This window comes from Crinia signifera, chromosome 7 (genome assembly GCF_055691185.1).
Source record: "Crinia signifera chromosome 7, ASM5569118v1, whole genome shotgun sequence".
In the NCBI taxonomy this organism is placed as follows: domain Eukaryota; kingdom Metazoa; phylum Chordata; class Amphibia; order Anura; family Myobatrachidae; genus Crinia; species Crinia signifera.
This window is the reverse complement of record NC_139223.1, coordinates 159,571,402-159,585,961: the sequence shown is the minus strand read 5'-3', so window position 1 is coordinate 159,585,961 and position 14,560 is coordinate 159,571,402. Positions and strand designations below refer to the sequence as shown.

The 14,560-nt window shown below is 52.2% G+C and overlaps 1 protein-coding gene across 2 annotated transcripts in view; it reads left to right on the top strand.

Moving 5' to 3' along the window:
- Positions 1–14,560, top strand: part of NRP2 (neuropilin 2) — a 145,029-nt gene that overhangs the window by 73,498 nt on the left and 56,971 nt on the right. For both annotated transcript variants that reach the window (XM_083154117.1, XM_083154118.1), the window contains exons 8-10: positions 7,390–7,534; positions 7,714–8,057; positions 9,848–9,992. In XM_083154117.1, the coding sequence (XP_083010243.1) occupies positions 7,390–7,534; positions 7,714–8,057; positions 9,848–9,992 (634 nt within the window). The remainder of the gene's footprint in view (positions 1–7,389; positions 7,535–7,713; positions 8,058–9,847; positions 9,993–14,560) is intronic.

Below are 14,560 nucleotides of genomic sequence, written 5' to 3'. Positions count from 1 at the left end.
CAGGGGCTGTAGTATAATGGCACAGGTGCGGCACACCACTGAGCCATGGCTGCCCGTCTGTACACCAGGGAAGGGCTCTGCAGGGGCTGTAGTATAATGGCGCAGGTACGAGTGCGGCACACCACTCAGTCATGGCTGCCCATCTGTACACCAGGGAAGGGCTCTGCGGGGGCTGTAGTATAATGGCACAGGTGCGAGTGCGGCACACCACTGAGCCATGGCTGCCCGTCTGTACACCAGGGAAGGGCTCTGCAGGGGCTGTAGTATAATGGCGCAGGATCGAGTGCGGCACACCACTCAGCCATGGCCGCCCGTCTGTACACCAGGGAAGGGCTCTGCGGGGGCAGTAGTATAATGGCACAGGTGTAAGTGTCTCCTGTGAGTGAGCTATAGGGATAATATCAGGTTTCCCGATATCACCGCCCTGTCACCGTGACCTTAGTGGTGGTAAATGATCAGTAAGCCGCTGTTACCCTCTGACTCCTTGTGACCGATATACGTAATGCTATTTTCAGTCTCTTAAATCTATATTTAGAATTTTCCAGCCCCTTCAGTGTTACTCACGTGTCAGATGTTCCTTCAGTAAGACGCTGCTACTGCTGGCGACTCCAACTCACCTTCCTATATAATTCCTTATTTAGACATAACTTTCGCTTCGTGTGCCCATGGCCCTGACAGTTCCCCATTACCTCAGCTTTCCACCGAGTGTCTGGTTTCCCCTGTCACGTGGGACGCACCAGGCTTGTGGAAATGGTCCAGCGCAGTGTAAGCCGCAGGAGTAGTGCAGGCGTGGATCAGTGTGCCGGAGGACATAGCAGTGGTCACTGCTGGGCCTAGAGCGCACCGGTGGCCATGTCCAGCACATACAGGGTGTGTTAGGTATGCAAGATCCGTTCTCTGACTAATGACACAGAAATGGTCTCAGCGCTTCCTGGCCATAGTCCAGCGCAGTTATGGTGATAATAATAGAATCGCCTGAGAATCCCTCTCTCTCTGGGTTACTTGTATGACCTATGGATGCGGGTGGGGGAGTGATGGCGAAGGCAGAATGCGAAATGCAGATATGAACTCCCTTCCCGCTGTCGGTGGCACTAATGCAGCATACTAAGTGCAGGCAGGACTGTGGGGGAGGACAGGGAGAGCGGCGGGGGGAAGCCTGCGTAATGACGTCTCCAGCCGCTCCAGGCTGCGCTATTGCAGAATTCAGGTCAGATAGATCATACACACGGTGAGATATTGGCTGCCTCACCTATGCTAGACAATACTGACTAAGCCGGAGAAACACTGGCAGTGTTGGGATAACCTTCTGATCTCGGGTGCCGGACGGGGTCCCAACAGTCATTTACCCGATGTCGGGATCCCGACTGTTAAAACACCGACAGACGGGTTCCCGACGGCCACCGGCTATTCTCCCTCGTGGGGGTCCACGACCCCCATAGAGGGAGAATAGAATAGGTGGCTCGCGCAGCGAGACCGCAAGGGGCTTAGTTGCGCTCAGCATGCTGTCTAGGTCCGGCCAGTCGGGATCCCGACGTTGGGCTAATGACTGTCAGGATCCCGACTGTCAGAACCCTATACCACACCCCTGATCTCAGCATGTGGATGCAGCTCGCTTACAGCACAAAAGAAAACACTGGCTCGTTAGTAAGTGAAACTAAATCCTTGTATAATTATCAGTCATTCATATAGCGCACTCATATTCCGCAGCGCTGTACAGAACATACATCAGCCCCTGGCCCAGTGGAGCTTGCAATCTATGCTCACTATTGCATTCATATGCTGGGGATAACTTTCTCTGACAAAGGGGGAGTATTAAGCCTTGGAGAGTGACAAAGTGGAGAGTGACAAAGTGTAGCAACCGGTCAGCTGTCATTTTTAGACACATTCTGTAACATGACAGTTAGGAGCCAATTGGCTGCTATTTTATCTCGCACCACTTTATCGCTCTCACTTTTTCGGTTGTGGGAGGGATCCTCATGCAAACACTGGAGAACATACAAACTCCCCTCAGATGGTGGCGTACACAGGAATTGAACTCATCACCTTGAAGCGGTAATACTGACCACTATGCCAGCTGTGCTACCCATGTATGTATATGTAATGTACATAAATACATCATATTATTGGCCATGTAGGATTGTCCTGCACACCATTACGCAGAATGTTCTAAGCTGATATGGCGAAGCCGCGGTGGAAACGTCATTGCAGGATGGCGGCTGCTACGTCTGCACCTCTGTACCACCACATTATCCTGACATAACATAACAGTATATTCCACTGTAGGGACTGGGCTAGTTATAACATTCGCTAATGGAGCATGAGCCACACGCTGCATCATTACAGAAGGGCAAAATGGCACGGCCTTTGCCCAGGTGGCGCTGCGTCTCAGACCCCCTCTCTGAAGTACAGTCATTTATCTTTAATTCTCTGCCACTATCCCCCAAATTCCACACGGATGATGGCTTGAAATCCTAATCCTGTTAGTGCACAGACTTCTAAAGCACTTTCTGCCTCCCCCCCCCCCCCCTCGTTATAGAAGGAGGGGGCAGATAATCCCTCAAAGAGCCTGCAGGTGCAGTACAAACGCACAGATGGCAGAACGTGCCACAAGTCACAGATCAGGGAAGTGTGCGCTATCTGGGCAGCCACAGTACAGACGGAGTCTGGGGCTGGAAATTGCTTTTCCCATTTATCGGAGTATTAACGTAATCGTTACTGGAAGCCGCAGATCTCTGACACCGACTGGAATGAATGAGCCTATCAAAGCCAAGTGAGTGAGCGCTCACAGGAATCTGGATGCTAAACCTGCAGAAGGAGCACGTACCTACTAGTGTGCGCTCACAGGAATCTGGATGCTATACCTGCAGAAGAAGCACGTACCTACTAGTGTGCGCTCACAGGAATCTAGATGCTATACCTGCAGAAGGAGCACGTACCTACTAGTGTGTGCTCACAGGAATCTGGATGCTAAACTTGCAGAAGGAGCACGTACCTACTAGTGTGCGCTCACAGGAATCTGGATGCTATACCTGCAGAAGGAGCACGTACCTACTAGTGTGCGCTCACAGGAATCTAGATGCTATACCTGCAGAAGGAGCACGTACCTACTAGTGTGCGCTCACAGGAATCTGGATGCTATACCTGCAGAAGGAGCACGTACCTACTAGTGTGCGCTCACAGGAATCTAGATGCTATACCTGCAGAAGGAGCACGTACCTACTAGTGTGCGCTCACAGGAATCTAGATGCTATACCTGCAGAAGGAGCACGTACCTACTAGTGTGCGCTCACAGGAATCTGGATCTTATACCTGCAGAAGGAGCACATACCTACTAGTGTGCTCTCACAGGAATCTGGATGCTGTACCTGCAGAAGGAGCACGTACCTACTAGTGTGCGCTCACAGGAATCTGGATGCTAAACCTGCAGAAGGAGCACTTACCTACTAGTGTGCGCTCACAGGAATCTGGATGCTAAACCTGCAGAAGGAGCACGTACCTACTAGTGTACGCTCACAGGAATCTGGATGCTATACCTGCAGAAGGAGCACGTACCTACTAGTGTACGCTCACAGGAAGCTGGATGTTATACCTGCAGAAGGAGCACGTACCTACTAGTGTGCACTCACAGGAAGCTGGATGCTATCCCTGCAGAAGGAGCATGTACCTACTAGTGAGCGCTCACAGGAATCTGGATGCTAAACCTGCAGAAGGAGCACGTACCTATTAGTGTGCGCTCACAGGAATCTGGATGCTATACCTGCAGATGGAGCACTTACCTACTAGTGTGCGCTCACAGGAAGCTGGATGTTATACCTGCAGAAGGAGCACGTACCTACTAGTGTGCACTCACAGGAATCTGGATGCTAAACCTGCAGAAGGAGCACGTACCTACTAGTGTGCGCTCACAGGAATCTGGATGCTATACCTGCAGAAGGAGCACTTACCTACTAGTGTGCGCTCACAGGAATCTGGATGCTAAACCTGCAGAAGGAGCACGTACCTACTAGTGTGCGCTCACAGGAATCTGGATGCTATACCTGCAGAAGGAGCACTTACCTACTAGTGTGCGCTCACAGGAATCTGGATGCTAAACCTGCAGAAGGAGCACGTACCTACTAGTGTGTGCTCACAGGAATCTGGATGCTAAACCTGCAGAAGGAGCACGTACCTACTAGTGTGCGCTCACAGGAAGCTGGATGCTATACCTGCAGAAGGAGCACGTACCTACTAGTGTGCGCTCACAGGAATCTGGATGCTAAACCTGCAGAAGGAGCACTTACCTACTAGTGTGCGCTCACAGGAATCTGGATGCTATACCTGCAGAAGGAGCACGTACCTACTAGTGTGCGCTCACAGGAATCTGTGATGCTGTACCTGCAGAAGGAGCACGTACCTACTAGTGTGCACTCACAGGAATCACACCCTCACTAGCATGCACGAGAACACACACCCTCACTAGCATGCACAAGAACACACCCCTCGGTAGTATGCACGAGAACACACCCCCTCGGTAGTATGCACGAGAACACACCCCCTCGCTAGCATGCACGAGAACACACCCCCTCGCTAGCATGCACGAGAACACACCCCCTCGCTAGCATGCACGAGAACACACCCCCTCGCTAGCATGCACGAGAACACACCCCCTCGCTAGCATGCACGAGAACACACCCCCTCGCTAGCATGCACGAGAACACACCCCCTCGCTAGCATGCACGAGAACACACCCCCTCGCTAGCATGCACGAGAACACACCCCCTCGCTAGCATGCACGAGAACACACCCCCTCGCTAGCATGTACGAGAACACACCCCCTCGCTAGCATGTACGAGTACAAATAGACGCACAGCGGAATTATAACGCACAGCAGTAAAGGTGACAGTTAGAAGCCTGCAGAGAATATTATCTTGCTGGTGCTGTTATTAGAATTGATGTCGATGTTCTTTGCGACATCTGCGGCTCTTACCTTGGAGCGTTGGCCAGGTGTGGCCGTAATGATAACCACCAGGCGGAGGAGACATTGCTGAAGGTTCTGACAGTAAGAAATGCGCAAGCAGAGGAGGAAAGGGGATTTCTAGGCTGAACATTAGACTAGTACGGGTGTCATTATAGGGGGAAATTTACTAAAGGACATTTGTAAAAAAAAATAGGTGTATTTGTATTTAGAAATACACTTATTTTTGACATTTACTATCCCAAAAATACGGCTATTCGTATTGATGTGCTATCAATACGAATACGAATTGCCGTATTTTCGGGATAGTAAATGTCACAAATAAGTGTATTTCTTAATACAAATACACCTATTTTTTACAAATTTCCCTTAGTAAATTTCCCCCTACGTCTTTATCTTATCTGCTCCTCTGCCTAATCTCTGTGCTGTGTACAGATTGGAGTCTATAAAATGACCTGATTCTGGAAGTGAACCACATGTTCTCAGAGATATGGCAGCATGTAGTGAGCAACTGATACATTTGTTACATTGGGGGTTATTCTAGTTCATTCTTTCTGACAAAATCCTTCTTAGATGGACAAAACCATGTGCACTGCGGGTGGGGCAGATGTAACTTGTGCAGAGAGAATTAGATTTGGGTGGGGTTTTTCTTCAAAGTGAGATCTATATTGCAGTGTAAAATCATGCAGTCAGTATTTTCCCTGCACAGAAACAAAATAACTCACCCAAATCTAATTCTATCTGCACATGTTACATCTGCCCCCCTGCAGTGCACATGGTTTTGTCCATCTAAGAAGGATTTTGTCAGAAAGAATGAACTAGAATAAACCCCATTGTGTGGTACTTTTGATGCTTGGGTAGAAGATGATATATTAAGGGGACAGGTCTTACAATTCCCTCTCTTCTGCAGTGTAATACATTGTACCCCCCTAAAATGTGCTTCTATTACAAACAAAGGACAGTCCGGTGGTCTGTGTGTAGACGCTAGCAGTATGGCGATTCCATGATGTTTTCCATATTCCCGGAGGTCATCCTGGCCCAGCACTGCACCCGGGAGCAGGATGTTTTCCTACAGAAACGTACATTTATTTTACTGCTCTCCAAAGGATGTCTTTCCAATGTATTTGTAATTAATGGCAGGAATTCTGCTCTTCCCTGCCTTTCCCACTATGTTCCTGCCGCCGTTTAGCATGTGGAAGCGTATCTCAGACTCTGCTGAGAAATGTCACATCTGGTATTAGGGGCGCAGAGCGTTGTTAGTCTCATGTACTGAGGGGCAGTACAGGGGAAGCAGCGGCTCTCATCGCGCGGGCAGTCTGCAGTACAGGAGAAGCATAGGCTCTCATCGCGCGGGTTGTCTGCAGTACGGGGGAAGCAGCGGCTCTCATCGCGCGGGCAGTCTGCAGTACGGGGGAAGCAGCGGCTCTCATCGCGCGGGCAGTCTGCAGTACAGGAGAAGCATAGGCTCTCATCGCGCGGGCAGTCTGCAGTACAGGGGAAGCAGCGGCTCTCATCGCGCGGGCAGTCTGCAGTACAGGGGAAGCAGCGGCTCTCATCGCGCGGGCAGTCTGCAGTACAGGGGAAGCAGCGGCTCATCGCGCGGGCAGTCTGCAGTACAGGGGAAGCAGAGGCTCTCATCGCGTGGGCTGTCTGCAGTACGGGGGAAGCAGCGTCTCTCATCGCGCGGGCAGTCTGCAGTACGGGGGAAGCAGCGGCTCTCATCGCGCGGGCAGTCTGCAGTACGGGGGAAGCAGCGGCTCTCATCGCGCGGGCAGTCTGCAGTACAGGGGAAGCAGCGGCTCTCATCGCGCGGGCAGTCTGCAGTACGGGGGAAGCAGCGTCTCTCATCGCGCGGGCAGACTGCAGTACGGGGGAAGCAGCGGCTCTCATCGCGCGGGCAGTCTGCAGTACAGGGGAAGCAGCGGCTCTCATCGCACGGGCAGTCTGCAGTACAGGGGAATCAGCATCTCTCATCGCGCGGGCAGTCTGCAGTACAGGGGAAGCAGCGTCTCTCATCGCGCGGGCAGTCTGCAGTACAGGGGAAGCAGCGGCTCTCATCGCGCGGGCAGTCTGCAGTACGGGGGAAGCAGCGTCTCTCATCGCGCGGGCAGACTGCAGTACGGGGGAAGCAGCGGCTCTCATCGCGCGGGCAGTCTGCAGTACAGGGGAAGCAGCGGCTCTCATCGCACGGGCAGTCTGCAGTACAGGGGAATCAGCATCTCTCATCGCGCGGGCAGTCTGCAGTACAGGGGAAGCAGCGTCTCTCATCGCGCGGGCAGTCTGCAGTACAGGGGAAGCAGCGGCACTCATCGTGTGGGCAGTCTGCATCTGGCCCTTTTCTTCTGTGTAACTCTTTGGATGCCAGAGTCCTGATAAAAGGTCTATACGTGTTCCGCAGCGCCATTAACCCTTGTCTCTTTTTCGTACTTCTCTAGATTTTCCCTGGAAACAATGACCCCTCTGAGGTTGTGCTGAACAAGATTCCCCAGCCAGTGCTGACGCGTTTCGTCCGGTTCCGGCCTCAGACGTGGCACACCGGAATCGCCATGCGGGTGGAGCTTTATGGCTGCAAGATTACAGGTGTACATTTGTTATTTATTGTGCATTTCGTGTGACAGAAGTGACGCAGTTTGGAATGATATGGGCTGCAGTATTATTGCTATCTGCGTCATCATATAGCGGCAGCATATTCCGTCGCGCCTTGCAGTGGAATGTACATGTGTTATTATGTCACTCACTTGGATCTCCCCCCATTTCAGATTCGCCCTGCTCTAATATGCTGGGAATGATGTCTGGCCTGATCTCCGACTCCCAGATCACGGCATCTTCCACCAGAGAGTACCTGTGGCTGCCGGGGGTGGCGCGGCTGGTCAGCAGTCGCTCGGGCTGGTACTCTCATATGACGCCTGAACAGGCCGGGAAGGAATGGCTGCAGGTGGACCTGGGAGCGCTTAAGACTGTGAAAGGCATCATTATCCAGGGCGCAAGAGGCGGGGACACCACCACCGAAAACAGGGCATTCGTGCGCAAGTTCAAAGTAGCCCATAGCCTGAATGGCAAGGACTGGGAGTTCATCCAGGATGTGAGAACCGAGCAGGCCAAGGTAGGGGAAGCCAGAGTGGTACACGTAGTGTACCCCAACAGGTGTCTGTGTAATCTGTAAAGACGGTGACCCTAATACTGCAGTGCTTATTACAAAAGGCTGAATGGCCGAACTACATATCCCAGCATGATCTCCAACTTTCACTGGCAGGACATGCTGGTACTTGTTGTTTATCTCTGTGCTTCTAGGTCATCCCTGGGGTCACCTATGTGTCGGGGTACAGGACTGTGCTTCTATGTCATCCCTGGGGTCACCTATGTGTCGGAGTACAGGACTGTGCTTCTATGTCATCCCTGGGGTCGCCTATGTGTCGGGGGACAGGACTGTGCTTCTATGTCATCCCTGGGGTCTGCTATGTGTCGGGGGACAGGACTGTGCTTCTATGTCATCCCAGGGGTCACCTATGTGTCGGGGTACAGGACTGTGCTTCTATGTCATCCCTGGGGTCACCTATGTGTCGGGGGACAGGACTGTACTTCTATGTCATCCCTGGGGTCAGCTATGTGTTGGGGGACAGGACTGTGCTTTTATGTCATCCCTGGGGTCACCTTTGTGTCGGGGGACAGGACTGCACTTCTATGTCATCCCTGGGGTCACCTATGTGTCGGGGTACAGGACTGTGCTTCTATGTCATCCCTGAGGTCAGCTATGTGTCGGGGACAGGACTGCGCTTCTATGTCATCCCTGGGGTCACCTATGTGTCGGGGGACAGGACTGTGCTTCTATGTCATCCCTGGGGTCACCTATGTGTCGGGGGACAGGACTGTGCTTCTATGTCATCCCTGGGGTCACCTATGTGTCGGGGGACAGGACTGTGCTTCTATGTCATCCCAGGGGTCAGCTATGTGTCGGGGGACAGGACTGCGCTTCTATGTCATCCCAGGGGTCACCTATGTGTCGGGGGACAGGACGGCACTTCTATGTCATCCCTGGGGTAACCTATGTGTCGGGGGACAGGACTGCGCTTCTATGTCATCCCTAGGGTCACCTATGTGTTGGGGTACAGGACTGTGCTTCTATGTCATCCCTGGGGTCACCTATGTGTCGGGGGACAGGACTGCACTTCTATGTCATCTCTAGGGTCAGCTATGTGTTGGGGGACAGGACTGTGCTTCTATGTCATCCCTGGGGTCACCTATGTGTCGGGGGACAGGACTGAGCTTTTATGTCATCCCTGGGGTCACCTATGTGTCGGGGGACAGGATTGCGCTTCTATGTCATCCCTGGGGTCAGCTATGTGTCGGGGGACAGGACTGCACTTCTATGTCATCTCTAGGGTCAGCTATGTGTTGGGGGACAGGACTGCGCTTCTATGTCATCCCAGGGGTCACCTATGTGTTGGGGGACAGGACTGTGCTTCTAAGTCATCCCTGGGGTCACCTATGTGTCGGGGGACAGGACTGAGCTTTTATGTCATCCCTGGGGTCAGCTATGTGTCGGGGGACAGGACTGCGCTTCTATGTCATCCCTGGGGTCACCTATGTGCCAGGTGACAGGACTGTGCTTCTATGTCATCCCTGGGGTCACCTATGTGTCGGGGGACAGGACTGCACTTCTATGTCATCCCTAGGGTCAGCTATGTGTCGGGGGACAGGACTGCGCTTCTATGTCATCCCAGGGGTCACCTATGTGTTGGGGGACAGGACTGTGCTTCTATGTCATCCCTGGGGTCACCTATGTGCCAGGTGACAGGACTGTGCTTCTATGTCATCCCTGGGGTTAGCTATGTGTCGGGGTACAGGACTGTCCTGAACATGGCATAAGGACATCTTCTCCCATCTCTTTTACAGTTATTCGAGGGCAACATGCACTACGACACGCCAGAGGTGCGCAGGTTTGAGCCGGTAGCCTCTCAGTTTGTCCGAGTTTACCCGGAGCGGTGGTCTCCAGCTGGGATGGGCATGAGGATGGAGATTCTGGGCTGTGACAGAACAGGTGATTATTCACTATGGAAAAGTATTATTTATGTACAGTACAAATAACCCTCATCTCTCTGTATTTCCATGTCATCCCTGGGGTCACCTATGTGCCGGGGGACAGGACTGCGCTTCTATGTCATCCCTGGGGTTAGCTATGTGTTGGGGGACAGGACTGCGCTTCTATGTCATCCCTGGGGTCACCTATTTTGCCGGGGGACAGGGCTGTGCTTCTATGTCATCCCTGGGGTCACCTATGTGCCGGGGGACAGGACTGCGCTTCTATGTCATCCCTGGGGTCACCTATGTGTCGGGGGACAGGACTGTGCTTCTATGTCATCCCTTCGGGTCACCTATGTGCCGGGGGACAGGACTGTGCTTCTATGTCATCCCTTCGGGTCACCTATGTGCCGGGGGACAGGACTGTGCTTCTATGTCATCCCTGGGGTTAGCTATGTGTTGGGGGACAGGACTGCGCTTCTATGTCATCCCTTCGGGTCACCTATGTGCCGGGGGACAGGACTGTGCTTCTATGTCATCCCTGGGGTTAGCTATGTGTTGGGGGACAGGACTGCGCTTCTATGTCATCCCTGGGGTTACCTATGTGCCGGGTGACAGGACTGTGCTTCTATGTCATCCCTGGGGTTAGCTATGTGTCGGGGGACAGGACTGGGCTTCTATGTCATCCCTGGGGTCACCTATGTGTTGGGGTACAGGACTGTGCTTCTATTTCATCCCTGGGGTTAACTATGTGTTGGGGGAGAGGACTGCGCTTCTATGTCATCCCTGGGGTCAGCTATGTGTTGGGGGACAGGACTGTGCTTCTATGTCATCCCTGGGGTCACCTATGTGTCGGGGTACAGGACTGTGCTTCTATGTCATCCCTGCGGTCACCTATGTGTCGGGGGACAGGACTGCGCTTCTATGTCATCCCTGGGGTCACCTATGTGTCGGGGGACAGGACTGTGCTTCTATGTCATCCCTGGGGTCACCTATGTGTCGGGGGGACAGGACTGTGCTTCTATGTCATCCCTGGGGTCACCTATGTGTCGGGGGACAGGACTGCGCTTCTATGTCATCCCTGAGGTCAGCTATGTGTTGGGGGACAGGACTGCGCTTCTATGTCATCCCTTCGGGTCACCTATGTGCCGGGGGACAGGACTGTGCTTCTATGTCATCCCTGGGGTTAGCTATGTGTTGGGGGACAGGACTGCGCTTCTATGTCATCCCTGGGGTTACCTATGTGCCGGGTGACAGGACTGTGCTTCTATGTCATCCCTGGGGTTAGCTATGTGTCGGGGGACAGGACTGGGCTTCTATGTCATCCCTGGGGTCACCTATGTGTTGGGGTACAGGACTGTGCTTCTATTTCATCCCTGGGGTTAACTATGTGTTGGGGGAGAGGACTGCGCTTCTATGTCATCCCTGGGGTCAGCTATGTGTTGGGGGACAGGACTGTGCTTCTATGTCATCCCTGGGGTCACCTATGTGTCGGGGTACAGGACTGTGCTTCTATGTCATCCCTGCGGTCACCTATGTGTCGGGGGACAGGACTGCGCTTCTATGTCATCCCTGGGGTCACCTATGTGTCGGGGGACAGGACTGTGCTTCTATGTCATCCCTGGGGTCACCTATGTGTCGGGGGGACAGGACTGTGCTTCTATGTCATCCCTGGGGTCACCTATGTGTCGGGGGACAGGACTGTGCTTCTATGTCATCCCAGGGGTCAGCTATGTGTCGGGGGACAGGACTGTGCTTCTATGTCATCCCTGGGGTCACCTATGTGTTGGGGTACAGGACTGTGCTTCTATTTCATCCCTGGGGTTAACTATGTGTTGGGGGACAGGACTGTGCTTCTATGTCATCCCTGGGGTCACCTATGTGTCGGGGGACAGGACTGTGCTTCTATGTCATCCCTGGGGTCACCTATGTGTCGGGGGACAGGACTGCACTTCTATGTCATCCCAGGGGTCACCTATGTGTCGGGGGACAGGACTGCACTTCTATGTCATCCCTGGGGTCACCTATGTGTCGGGGGACAGGACTGCACTTCTATGTCATCCCAGGGGTCACTTATGTGTCGGGGGACAGGACTGCACTTCTATGTCATCCCTGGGGTCACCTGTGTGTCGGGGGACAGGACTGCGCTTCTATGTCATCCCTGGGGTCACCTGTGTGTCGGGGGACAGGACTGCACTTCTATGTCATCCCTGGGGTCACCTATGTGTCGGGGGACAGGACTGTGCTTCTATGTCATCCCAGGGGTCAGCTATGTGTCGGGGGACAGGACTGTGCTTCTATGTCATCCCAGGGGTCAGCCATGTGTCGGGGGACAGGACTGTGCTTCTATGTCATCCCAGGGGTCACCTATGTGTCGGGGTATAGGACTGCGCTTCTATGTCATCCCTGGGGTCACCTATGTGTCGGGGTATAGGACTGCGCTTCTATGTCATCCCTGGGGTCACCTATGTGTCGGGGTATAGGACTGCGCTTCTATGTCATCCCTGGGGTCACCTATGTGTCGGGGTATAGGACTGCGCTTCTATGTCATCCCTGGGGTCACCTATGTGTCGGGGTATAGGACTGCACTTCTATGTCATCCCTGGGGTCACCTATGTGTCGGGGGACAGGACTGTGCTTCTATGTCATCCCTGGGTCAGCTATGTGTCGGGGGACAGGTCTGTGCTTCTATGTCATCCCAGGGGTCAGCTATGTGTCGGGGGACAGGACTGTGCTTCTATGTCATCCCTGGGTCAGCTATGTGTCGGGGGACAGGTCTGTGCTTCTATGTCATCCCAGGGGTCAGCTATGTGTCGGGGGACAGGACTGTGCTTCTATGTCATCCCAGGGGTCAGCTATGTGTCGGGGGACAGGACTGTGCTTCTATGTCATCCCAGGGGTCACCTAAGTGTCGGGGGGACAGGACTGCTGTTCATTAGGGAAGACACCCAGGGGTCACATAATTCCATCCTCCATACACAACAACATGAAAAGATAGAAATACACAATGCAGTATCACACAAACACACACACACACACACATATAGATATACAGTATGTGTGTGTATATATATATATATACATTGCAGTATTTGCTCGGAGCGTGTCGCGGGATTGCTGGGTCCTATATATACATTATACTAATATACTATACATTGCAGTATTTGCTCGGAGCGTGTCGCGGGATTGCTGGGTCCTATATATACATTATACTAATATACTATACATTGCAGTATTTGCTCGGAGCGTGTCGCGGGATTGCTGGGTCCTATATATACATTATACTAATATACTATACATTGCAGTATTTGCTCGGAGCGTGTTACGGGATTGCTGGGTCCTATATATACATTATACTAATATACTATACATTGCAGTATTTGCTCGGAGCGTGTCGCGGGATTGCTGGGTCCTATATATACATTATACTAATATACTATACATTGCAGTATTTGCTCGGAGCGTGTTACGGGATTGCTGGGTCTTATATATACATTATACTAATATACTATACATTGCAGTATTTGCTCGGAGCGTGTTACGGGATTGCTGGGTCTTATATATACATTATACTAATATACTATACATTGCAGTATTGGCTCGGAGCGTGTCGCCGGATTGCTGGGTCCTATATATACATTATACTAATATACTATACATTGCAGTATTTGCTTGGAGCGTGTTACGGGATTGCTGGGTCCTATATATACATTATACTAATATACTATACATTGCAGTATTTGCTTGGAGCGTGTTACGGGATTGCTGGGTCCTATATATACATTATACTAATATACTATACATTGCAGTATTTGCTCGGAGCGTGTTACGGGATTGCTGGGTCCTATATATACATTATACTAATATACTATACATTGCAGTATTTGCTCGGAGCGTGTTACGGGATGGAATCCGGGATCTGCTCCCCACATGTCACATCCTCTGGGGTTATGTGAGACCACATCTGGAGAACGTATCACCCCTCACTGCCATTGCAGGAAGCAGGGAAGAGGTCTCTGTAATATATTGCCACAACCTAGACCCATCAGTCTCCTGAGATCGCTGCCGCCGTTCCTCTTCCCTAATGTTACATAACTGCAAGACTACAGGAAGCATGGCGGCGTATATAGTGCCTGATTCATGGTCGGACGCAGCAGCGATGCCATGCGCAGTTGTTTTATCCTGTGCATGCGTCTGATGCGCAGATGGTCGCTGCAGTGGGTTATAGGGCGACATGGGCACGTCGCAGCTAGCGGGTGCGTACAGAGAGGCAGAACCCCACAAATGGGACGCCATATTCCGGAGGAGAATCTTCTGCCCAGTGATACAGTAGAAGATGTCTTGGAGAGAGATAAACTACCAGTCAATCCGCTCCTGTTATTATTCAGACACAGCTGATTGGCTGCTACTTTATCTCTCTCCAAGGCTTATTATATCTGCCCCATAGAATGATTTCTGTTATAAATGCCGCGTTACATGTGCAGGCGGGATATTTGTAGCAGAACATACCGGCTGGGATCCGGTGCACATATACATTTGACCTGGCTTCCTGATGCCCCATTACATGTGCAGGCGGGATATTTGTAG